Genomic DNA, 12,395 nt, shown 5'->3' with positions numbered 1-12,395 from the left:
GCCATTGGAGGTATGCCTTAGGTGATGGCGAACCTCTGACACGCGTGTCAGTGCCATTTCTGATGACACGCGGCCGCTGAGGCGGCCGCATGCTGAGGATGAAACATTTATGTTATTTAAACTATAAATACCGCGAAATAATGTTTTTTTCCTCAAAGGGGCACACTACCCGAGTTATGCGCAGTTTTTTGGCGAAGTTTAAAACACCAAGCTCAAAAGGTTGCCCATCACTGCCTTAGGAGAACCTGCAGGAAAGAGTGCAATTTGCTGACAGCCCACAGCTGCCAACTCAGTGGATTCATGAGGCCAAAGAATGAAGATGCCACTAAGGCAAGAGGAAACAAATCTTAAAGCAACACAGTAAGTGCAATGATAGAGATGTGTACAATATATTATGGAGGCCCAGAGGAGGCTACCTAACCCAACTTTGGGAAGATACATAATTTGGGGTCTGGGATGGCTCCCAGAAGGAGATGATGATCAAGCTGAGGTAGGTGTTAACTGGGTGGAGAGGAAAGAAAAAGCATTCCAGAGACTGAAACTGAATGAGAAATTTATAGAGGCAAGAAAACTGTATATACAGGGAACCACCAGTGGGTTACTAAGTATTAAAATAAGAGGTAGGGATGGGTTGTAAAAGATGAGGAGACTAACAAGATAGGGAGTCTAGCAAAGCCTCCTACATAATATTAGGGAGGTTTGAATATGTTTTTATGAGATGAGGAAATACTAAAGGCTTTTGAACAGGAGAAGCTATCTGAAAAGATTTTAGAGGATGGTAAGACACAAGGCAGAGAGAATAAGCAGGAGGCTCTCACTGTTGTTCAGAGAAGATAAATGTCAAAAAAAAAAGAGGCTGGAATAGCATGACACTAGTTGAAATCCTAGAAGGGGAAGAAATCAAGGAATACTGAGTTGGTACAATCTGTAGGTATTGGTAATGGGTTGGTGTGGGAGGTGGCATGAGAGAGGGGGAGGAGTCACAATTAGATATACCCAGGGCTCTGGTGTGAGTGCAGGAGAGGTGGAGAGATGAATCAGAAGATCAGGCAAACTATACCTCAGAGAATACAGTGATGGTTGAAAATGGCATCTGGTATTGTCCTTCTGCCACTGTCTTAAAAGGGATTCTAAAGGGATTTTCTTTCCCTTGTTCTTCCAGCCCTACACTTGCATTACTGGCCTAAGTGGATACTCACCAGCTGGCCGTGTCCATCATTACAGCCAAGTCTGAGAATTCCTGATTATACTTAGAGCCTGTGGAGCTGCTGACACAAACGGTCATTAGCAGATGACCCTTTTGTAACAAACTATGCTTTAAAATGTAAACTGTGGGGCATTCTGCTTGCATTGTCCAGAAGAAACTTTCTCCTGCCTGAGCCTGGATTAATCATGAGAGAGCTCGTCAACATTCCACTGGTACATATTCTTACCCTGGTTGCCTTCAGCGGGACTGAGAAACTTCCAAAAGGTTGGTGTGAAAACTCTTATCTTCTTGTTGCCTTGTCATAGTTCTAAACTGTGTGTGTGTGTGTGTGTGTGTGTGTGTGTGTGTGTGTATGCGCGCGCTCTGCTCACGACTGATTCTCATAATGGTGGACCTAGGTTTTAGTTGGTAAAGTAGGGGTGGAGTGTGTGGAGAAGGAGAAAGCTATATAAATAAGCAATTGATTGATGGTCTCCTTTCTACCCGTTTCCTTCCCTGCCTTAAGGTCTGCAGTAAAAACTTTAGCCTGCAGAGCCCTCACTCGTAGAGGAAACATTAGCAGGTAGAAACCTTAGACTGCAAGTTATCAAGATCCGTTTTGTTTATGTTTATGCTAAACTTCAGGGTGGTCTAAATGGATGATGAAAACCTTTTAACTCGGGAATATAATCAACCCTACTCCCAGACATCCAGAGTGTTCACTCCTGAATGAAAAAATCATTTCCATTTTCACTTTTAATTTTACAAAACACTTCCTCAATATTTTAGTTACTAAAAAAATCAGAATTAGAGAAAGATACACACAATTTGCCTACTTAATAAAAGCCTAAAGACAATGGATTCTCAATAACTTTGAGGCCCAGTAATGATTTGGCTTGGCAAGAGACTGTGAACGTTTTTTTCAGAGCCTTTGGAATGTACCGGAAATAACACCACCTCAGGGGAAAGGAAAGCAACTTAAGAAACTGACAAACACCTGTTGCAGTAGCAAGAATGTCCACAGTGATATGGGTTCTGGCCAGTGTATTATGAAACTGAGACTAGTGAATTTCAAATCAGGAAGAAAGACTGGAAAATTTTGTGATTTGCAAAGGGACTAAGGGCTGCACTGAAATCTTTTTTTCATGAGAAAGCAGATTGAATGGTATCAATTAAAGATTTTTCAAATTAAATGTATTACAGTAGCATAAAAAGACTTCTGTGATTTATGACACTCTCACATGAATTATTTTCCCTTTATATTCCACTTTATCAAAGAACTGGACATGCTTGCATTGTATAGATAACTGAAGGTAGTATCTGTATGTAGACGGGAAATGTAGCTTTAGATTTTGTGGTTCACTAAAATTTCTGGAGCCACAATGTTAAGATTCACATGCCAATACGATACAGCTTTTTTCATAGCCTGATTTCATATACGTATTTTGTTTTGTTTTCTAGTTTACATAAGCAGAATGGTATCTTCAAATGCATTTAAACATTTAATTGCCAATTAATACGCTGAGGTATCTCCACAAAAAAGATAACCTCAATCTTTTCAAATAGCTAATAATAGCCAGAAAGATTTAACATCGGCTTCAGATTATTTTAATACTTCCTTTCATACAACGGATGTTCGGTAAGATAGCACCTGGATGTTAGGACTTATGGATTATGTCTTATCGGTGCTATTCTAAACCCCAAAGTTATATAGAATGACATGGTGAAATGCTAAAATTTAGTAAAATTCATTCTTATAAGAAGCAGGATCATTGATTTTGATGGTTCAAATTAGAATTAGGTGCACACAAAAAAATCCCCAACCTCTTTATATGAGCAACACCTAATTTATATTTTAGAAATAAATGATTTTCAGTTTCCAAATTTTACAGATAAAGCCCTTAGTTCACACTTATCTCTATTTTGAAAACTTCAAAATATCAACCTTAGTCAAAAACACCAAGCCTAGCAGAGCAAAGATATATTAACTACATACCCCAGTTCTGAGAATAAATATTATCATGAAAACACAGCCCTTAAAATTATAAATGATGAAATGCATAGAATATGTTGGTACAAACAAAACACAATAATGTGCTATCCTACCTAACAATAGACAAATATGCAAATTGACCATACCTCCGACACACCCACAAGCCACGCCCATCATCCAGAGCGAGTATGCAAATTAACCCAACCAAGATGGCTACAGCCACAGAGAGCAAGGTTTCCTAGGTAACAGAGGAAGCCAAGCTTTCCGCCTGCCCTTGCCAGGCCTAAGCCTCCACTTAAGCTACAAAGTTTCAATTATAGAAAGCAAACAAATTCAAACAGAAATGGCGGCAGAATGGAGCTTGAGAGAGCAGGCCAGGGTTGCCGGCGGCAACAGGGGAAGCAAAGCTTTCCGAACACCCTGGCCGGGCCCACCTGCTTAAGCTACAAAGTTTCAATTATAACCCCAACAGAAATGGCTGCCAGCCGCGGAGGGAGCTCCAGGCTTGGCTCCGCTCCAGGCTACAAAGTTTCAATTGTAGAAGGAAAATAAATTCCAGATACCAGGGCCTCCCTTGGGTTGCCAGGGGGCGTGGCCGGCCTGCAAACCACCACAGGCCCCTCGCTCAGCCCGCCCCACACCCCAAGGGAACCCCACCCTGATCAGGGACACCCTTCAGGGCAAACCAGCTGGCCCCCACCCCTGTACCAGGCCTCTATCCTATCTAATAAAAGAGTAATATGCAGATTGATCATCACTGCAACACACAATATAGCTGCCCCCATGTGGTCAAAGATCCTGACCCCATGTGGACACAGATGGCCACCACAAGATGGCCAGCAGGAGAGGGCAGTTGGGAGGCACCCGGCCTTCAAGTGAGGGCAGTTGAGAAGGACCAGGCCTGCAAGGGAGGGCAGTTGAGAGGGACCAGGCCTGCAAGGGAGGGCAGTTGGAGGTGATCAACCCTGCAGGAGAGGGCAGTTAGGGGTGACCAGGCCGGCAGAGGAGGGAAGTTGGGGGCAAACAGGCTGGCAGCGGAGTGGTTAGGGGGTGATCAGGCTGGCAGGCAGAAGCGGTTAGGGGCAATCAGGAAGGCAGGCAGGCAAGCAGTTGGGAGCCAGCAGTCCTGGATTGTGAGAGGGATGTCCGACTGCCTGTTTAGGCCCGATCCCGGGATCGGGCCTAAACAGGCAGTCGGACATCCCTCAAGGGGTCACAGATTGGAGAGGGTACAGGCTGCGCTGAGGGACAACCCCCCTCCGTGCACGAATTTCGTGCACCGGGCCTCTAGTTATTTTAATATTATTTAACATAATAAAAATATTCTACATAAACTATTTCATAGCTGATACTTTTATTCTTGGCAGAAGGCAACTTTTAAGAAAGGTTTTTAGACTGAATCCATTTTCCCCAAGTCCTTTATCATGAATGAATCAGGGACTCTGCCTAATAGTATTTTACAAAACAGACTGATAGAGTTAAAATAGTGCAAGGATATTCAGTGGATTCTTTTCTGTCAGCATGCCATTTTCTCAATAAAAGTAATAACCAACTTTGTAGAATTAATAGCTTATTGTTTGGTTTCAGTTTAACCAAGATTCCTAACATTCAAAGACAAGAAAAAAAGTCAATACCTTTCTGAATCATGTTGACTAGTGATACTTTTGACGATGATCTCAATATCATAACCCACAAGTAGGAGAACTTTACAAACCATCATGTATGAAAGTAGCCAATGTTTCACTGAATTGCTTACCTTAAACACATACTTCAAAAATATTTAATGCTTTATCATGAAGTATTAAGCGCATAGCAGAATTTAAAGGGTGGGAGTACAGGAATTCACATAAGCAGCACTGAATTTCTGTAACATGCACAAAGAGCTCCTGTCTATACTCCATTCTTAATATTACCCCATTGACTAACATACCTAGAAATTTTTGAGTCTGAGTGGTTTGCTTTAGAGATATTTGAGTAACCTCCTCTTCTAAATCATATGTATACAGGGATAGGATTCACAGATCCGACATATGACTAATTCAGAGCGGGTACAGCTGTCATTAAAATCCAGGACACTAAGTCCTGGATGAATGATTAACAGTGACGTGCATTGTAAGAGTAACTCATTGCACGTTTGGGGAAACACAAGTTGCTTTAGATATTACTTACCTCAAAGAACAGGAAAAAAAGCAGAAATGTCAAGATTTCTACCATATTTCCAAAGGTGAAGCAGGCAACTTAGCAATGAAATAGGACTTGGTGGTCATTGGGGGAAAGTGACAAGGGAGTAGAGGACTCAGAGGAAGTGGTTCCACTCAGGAAGATGAGTGGAGTTGACCAGAGAATGTAGGACTACTTGGACCATGCTGAGAATCTAGCTGGGGCTGGGGACAGCACCTTTATGTGGCTCTGACCTGCACCATGGTTTCACTTTATCTGACAATCAGATAGGAACATAGGAGCTGCAAGGACAGCTGGATGGATTAGTACATGGTTGGTGCTCCAGGGTCAACGCAGCCAAAGAACTATAGAGTAAGAGAGTTGCAATTCTATGGCAACACACCATGGAATATAGGTTGAATAATGATGAAAGTGAAATAAAGACATTTAAGGCCTGGAGAAATGTTTACCAGTGCTCAACATATAATGTTAGGTACTATGCTAAGGATTGTCAGTGACTATTAAAAGGGTCACTCCTGAGTACATGCACATTTTTGATGGATCCCTATGAGATCACGTCTTCACCCAAACGAAAGCCCTCAGGGAAGCAACTTGAGAAATTCTAACGGGCTGAGCCAGGACTCTTACCTGCCTGTGTCCAATGTCATTCCTGAAGGACCAAGAGTGTATTCTGAGACAAAGAATTAATGATACAGTATTAATAAGCGATTGAGATTATCCATAAACTTCAGAAATTCCAAAGCATCATAATAAAAAAATAACTTATGTTATTACATCACCAGTAGAATAAGTGTGTTAGTTTCCAAGATATGCCAAGTGATGAGCAATACTGCATACTCTCTTTCTTTGGGGGCTTTGAAAAATTTCCAATCCCAAAGCGTTTTCTCATAGTGATAATACAATACTGTATTCATGATGTTAGATAAACCTGAATATTTTCCAAGTCTGAGCCCAAATTTTACTAAAACAGAAGGGAGCAAATACACCTGACTTCTTTGTTTACTCAATCACTCGGTCACGTTAATCAGCAACTATTCTGGCAAAAGTTGGTATGTCAGTGACGAACGTGCTAGAGCCCACGAAAGGGTAACATTATGCCCTTCTCATCTAGCAACTAGTATTCAAGTTAAGTTACTCTTTGGGTCCGGGAAAGGGTTGTATTCATTGTCATGTATTTGTTATTCATGTGGTCCTTGTATTGAGGGAAGAAATAGTGCTCTATTATAAACAGGCTCTGGCTGAGATGAAAACTGAATAGTAGAATGAAAGTAAACAAGAGAGTCTGCTGAGTCAACAAGTACCATTAAATACAACTATGTGATAGTGTCAGTAAAATTTTGAAAGCAGATTTGTTTAGATAATTTTGGAATATGGACAAAATGGACTTAACCAACTATGTTCTGCTGAAAGAAATTGATACCGATGTAAATCTTACGACCCCTTCCCAATCTCTAACTAGTAATATGCTGAAGACATGAAGACATGGTATGGTTTAGAGTTAAAAGATGGGAACATTATACCAATTTTAACCTTGAAATTCAGCTCTATCCATTTGTACTTTTGTTATATTTAGACAAGTTATATAACCATTCATAGCCTCCATTATTTCTCATCTGCAAGTGAGAATGATAATGCTGTTTTTATATTTATATTTATATAATATTCCATTTTTTCTACATATCCTTTAAAATATGTATCATGATAAAATTGTTTATACAATTCTGCTTCCTGCCACTTTTACTAAACACATTCTATATTATCAATACTCCTCAAAATGCCATTTGCAGTGACCATAAGTAGCATTCTGGTTAGATAAGAGTTACTGGTATCTGTTAGATATCTGCTTCTCTAAAATAAAAGCCCTGATTTGCTGCATTTGTTGATTTCTGTAGTGTAGATACTCCAACCACAGTTAATTTCAAGCTACCAACACTGAATTGGTAAGTGATGTGCAAAAGCATGCCTTTATATACTACTTCTACCATACAGAACGTTAGATGTAAATAACCTCAAGAACATAGATAATAGTAAAATAATTAGGAAGTGATACATTTTCAGTATTATTACTTTGTTTTTAACATAATTCAATTATAAATTTATATGACTTAGTATTTAATAATGTTTGTATTTAACAATTGTCTCATAAAATTCAAGCCAGCTCCATCAGACCACAGTTAGGAGACAAAACCGTGTGCTTAACTCTTCTCCCACTTTTGTACAGTTAGTATGATTTAGTACAATTAATCTGTTTTGTGCAGTGAAAGTCATCTACATACCTTCCTGTTTTGAGATTATTTTCTTGGGATAGATTCCCATAAGTAAGTATTAATGGTAAATCTGCATATAACCCAGAGACCAGGAGAACAATTGAACAGTTCAGGTTTTCAGGTTTCTGTTTTTAAATTACAGAGTCAAATAATGCACAGGGTTTCATGAGGGCCAAGGACGATTTTAAGTGCTTTATGTATATTCATTTATTTAATCCTCATGACAAGCCCATGTGGTGGTTTTATCATCATCTCCATCTGCAGCTGAAGAGGCACTAGTTAGGTGACTTGGTGGGGCAGGGAAGGATGCAGTGGGGTTTTGAACTCAAACCCTGTGCTAGCCTGGTTGCTCAGTACCCTTTCTCTTTAAACAATGAAAGCATTCAATATTATCAATTAACCTTTGGGCCCATCATTACTTGCCTTCCACAAACTTAATATTTTTTTGTTTTTATCTCTTAATATCTATATTATACAATCAATTGATTATTTCATTTGTTGTCTGTTTAGAAAATATATACTTTTTCTTAAGAGATTGACTTTTTCAAAATTTATCAATCACAAGTTTGCTATTGCATTGGGAAATGAACATTTCTGCAGCATTCGGATTTGTTATAACTTTTTGCTACAAAGATAATATGTATTCATTTGTAACACTGTAAGATACAGCAAACAAAAAATATAAAATTATACATAGTGCTCACACCTAGAAGAAAATGCTTTTAATTGCACTCGGATGTCAAGTGTGACTCGACACGGTTAGCATTAGAATAAAGGAATCGAGAAAAAAGCAAGCGAGTGCAAAGGGTTAACATTTTGGTATTCATTCTTCCATTCTCTCTCATATATACGTGTGTGTGTGTGTGTGTGTGTGTGTGTGTGTGTGTGTGTGTGTAATTTTCTTTAAAATTTTAGGAGCCTGTAAATTCATTTTAATGTTTGGCTTTGGATTTATTTTAAGTCTTTATCTATACTAATAAAAGGGTAATATGTTAATTAGACTGAATAGACCGGGCGTCTTCTGGATGTCCTTCCGGATGCCCTTCTGGACAAAGCCATGGTGGCAGGGGCCAAGGCAGAGGTAGTTAGGGGCGATCAGGCTGGCAGGGGAGAGTAGTTAGGGGCAATCAGGCCAGTAGGGGAGCAGTTAGGGGCATCAGGCAGGCAGGCAGAAGCAGTTAGAGGTGATCAGGTAGGCAGGCAGAGGCGGTTAGAGGCAATCAGGCAGGCAGGCACGCATGTGAACGGTTAAGAGCTAGTGGTCCCGGATTGTGAGAGGGATGTCCGACTGCCGGTTTAGGCCCAACCAGGTTTCATGAGGGCCAAGGATGATTTTAAGTGCTTTATGTATATTCATTTATTTAATCCTCATGACCAGCCCATGTGGTGGTTTTATCATCATCTCCAACCGGGCCTAAACCGGCAGTTGGACATCCCCCAAGGGGTCCTAGATTGGAGAGGGTGCAGGCAGGGCTGAGGGACCCACCCCACCCCCACCCCGTGCACGAATTTCATGCACTGGGCCTCTAGTTTTTAAATAATTAAGCTTCATGATTGTTGTATCTTCCTGCTGAATTGTTTCTTTATGAGTAAGTAGTATTTCTCTTCATTTGATAAATGTTTATCACTTTATAGTCTATTTTATACTAGTACTGTTTTATCACTTTGTTTTAAGTAGTATTTACTTTGCATATTTTTTCTTCTCTTTGTTTTCAACATTTCTGTTTTAATTTATTTGAGTGTGCTTTTTGTATTTTTAAATCCTGTATGACAATATCTACCTTTTCATAGGTCACTGTACCATTGGCATTTACTATGGTTTCTGATATATTCAGGCATGTCTCTTCTACTTCATGCTGTGTCTTCTGTTAACCATGCCTTTTCTTGGCTTACTTATCCTGGTTTCCTCCCTCCCTCCCTCCTTCCTCTCTCTCTCTTCCTCCCTTCCTTCTTTCTTTCCTTCCTTCCTTCCTTCCTTCCTTCCTTCCTTCCTTCCTTCCTTCCTTCCTTCCTTCCCTCCTTCTTTCCTTCCCTCCTCCTCCTTTTTCTTTTAATTAAAACACTTCAGTCCCTCCTTTTCTCTTGATGCTTTGGAAGTTTGGTTTTACATCTATTCTTTTAGTGGTAACCATTAATAATTTTTGTACTATATTTCCTGTGCTGTACTCACACCCCTGTGCTATTTTTATAACTGGTAATCTGTACTTCTTCATCCCTTTCACCATCTTGCCCCTGTCATGTGGCGTCCATCTGTACCTTCTCTGGATCTAGGAGTTTGTTGCTTCATTTATTTTGTTTTTTAGATATGGGTACCATATGATTACACTTACATGTGAAATCGAAGGAACAAAATAAACAAACAAAACAATGATAAAATTTTAACACATGTATTCAACCATACATTTTTCTCCCCATGTTTGTAGTTACTCAGTATTGCTGCCATCTTCCTCTTTATGGTAATGAGTTTAACATATTTTAACTATCCACTGAAAATCTTCCCTGAACTTTCATCTTATAATTGTTTATCTATAATTTTAGTTTCATTTTTTTAAAATATATTTTACTGATTTTTTACAGAGAGGAAGAGAGAGGGATAGAGAGTTAGAAACATCGATGAGAGAGAAACATCTATCAGCTGCCTCTTGCACACCCCCTACTGGGGATGGGCCCACAACCAAGGTACATGCCCTTGACCGGAATCGAACCTGGGACCCTTCAGTCCGCAGGCCGACGCTCTATCCACTGAGCCAAACCGGTTTTGGCTAGTTTCATATTTTAAACACAAAAATTAGTGGTTTACTTTTCAAATATTCCATAGTAAATTAAAATTGGAATCATATTTTACCACCATCCTTGCTTACTATTGTCATCTCTCATCCCTTTCTTTTGGGTACAAGTTATTTCTTACTAAGTTTATATACTTCACCAACTGTTTCACAGAAGGTCTGTGAGGGGTAAACAATTTCAGTATTTGCCTGTCTTTATTTTGTCTTCATTTTAAAATAATTATCTAAGTTGACTATAGTTCCAGGCTAATCGTTATTTTATCTCATCCCTTTAAAGGTATTAATCCATTGCATTTTCGTATCAATTGTTGCTGAATAACCTCATGTCAGCCTAAGTGGCATTTCTAATAAGGTGATTGATCTTTTCTTTCTAGTAGGGTTTAAGATTTTCTATCTTTAACTTTTTATAGATTGAATCCAACATATCTAGGGGTGAATTTATTATTCTTTATCTGGCTTGGCACTTGATATAACTTTCCATCTGAATACTCATGCTTTCTTTTCAATTTTGAAAAATGATCAGGTATGTATCCCTTTACAAATTGTTTCTCGACCATTCCCTCTGTTTTATTTTCTTGGAACTTCCACTAGAAGTGCCTGCCAATCTATATTTTATGTTTCTTAACTAGTCTTTAATAACTTTCATTTCTTTGTACTGCATTCTGTATATTTTAATGGTATTTCAATGGAAAATAGTGGCCTTGATGCCTATATATGTCATTTTACCTAAAATTTTTGCTCTCTCGTTTGAGCTACTCTTTCAACCTTCTACAAATATATGCCTTTTATAAAGGCCTCAGAAATATAGTCTGGTTCATTTAAATAATACATCAGTAAATGTGCTAACCCTGAGGAGAGAAAGAGCTCTAAGACATGGTCCCTGACCTAAAGCTCAAGGTTTTTATAATTGAGTGGAACTAAGTCATAAACAGATTACTTTAATAGTGTCCATGTGACAAGTCCTATAAGAGTGACATATACAGGATGAACTAAGGTTAAAGAAAAGGGCATCTGGCGCTAACAAATCAGGGAAATTGGGAGAACATGATACTCAAACAGGATTTTAAGAAAAGAGTAATATTAACAAGGGAAATATGAGCTAAGTGAGATACTCCCAACCAACATTTTCTATTTTCCTTCACTCTCAGCCCATGAGTTTGCCTTTGAGTTTGAAAAAATAAGGTTATTTAGATAGAGTAGGTGTGTCTTATGGCCAATATACCAGTTCTTGGTGTTTCCTGAAGCTGTCACCAACTACCCCACATGTTCACTGGGTTTTCATAGGCACCTTGTGTTTCAACTAAAATGACCATATAATTTATTGTCCTAACTCAGGTAATTTGGGAGTAAAGGGGGCACTATTGATAATTACATCAGGAGACCAGGTATAACTGATGATTATAGCTGATCATCTTGTATCTACCTTGTCATCTAGATACAAGACACATCTTTTTGCTTCTAGTCATTCCCCCTAGTCCCTCCACTCTCCCCCTCAGTCCTAAGCAATCACTAATATATTTTCTGTCTCTATAGATTTGTCTACTCTGGACATTTCATAGAAATGGAATTGTATAATATGCTGTCCTTGTGGCTGGCTTTTTTTTTCCACTTAGCTTACTAGTATTGTTTCCAAGGTCTGTCTATGCTGTAACATGTATCATACCTCATTTCTTTTTATTGTTAAACTAGCGTTCCTGTTGCAGGAAAAATCCTGCAATAGGGTTTCCTGCTGCACTCTACCCGGCCCCGCCTCCACTCCTCCCTTGTCCCCCGGCCCGCCTTCTCCGCCAGCCCGCCCCGCTCTCCTTCCTTCTTCTCCCCTGGCCCCGCCTCCGCTCCTCCCTTCTCCTCCCCCCGCCCCCCCGGCTTGCTTGCTTCTCCGCAGCTTTGCTCCCTTCAGCATCTCTTGGCTTCTTTCTACGCTGTCTTGATATGCAAATTAGCCGCCATCTTTGTTGGGGTAATTTGCATACTCGTCCTGA

General features: G+C 39.6%; 1 protein-coding gene across 1 annotated transcript in view; it reads left to right on the top strand.

The window, feature by feature from the left end:
- The first annotated feature begins 1,035 nt into the window (after nt 1–1,035).
- The window catches only part of MUSK (muscle associated receptor tyrosine kinase), a 78,144-nt gene continuing 66,784 nt past the window's right edge, over nt 1,036–12,395 (top strand). The window contains exon 1 of the mRNA XM_079790747.1: nt 1,036–1,471. Within this exon, the coding sequence (XP_079646873.1) occupies nt 1,393–1,471 (79 nt within the window). The 5' untranslated portion in view covers nt 1,036–1,392. The remainder of the gene's footprint in view (nt 1,472–12,395) is intronic.

Source organism: Cnephaeus nilssonii (genome assembly GCF_951640355.1).
Source record: "Cnephaeus nilssonii genome assembly, chromosome: 14".
In the NCBI taxonomy this organism is placed as follows: domain Eukaryota; kingdom Metazoa; phylum Chordata; class Mammalia; order Chiroptera; family Vespertilionidae; genus Cnephaeus; species Cnephaeus nilssonii.
The sequence above is the reverse complement of the archived record's forward strand: the minus strand, read 5'-3'. Positions and strand labels throughout refer to the sequence as shown.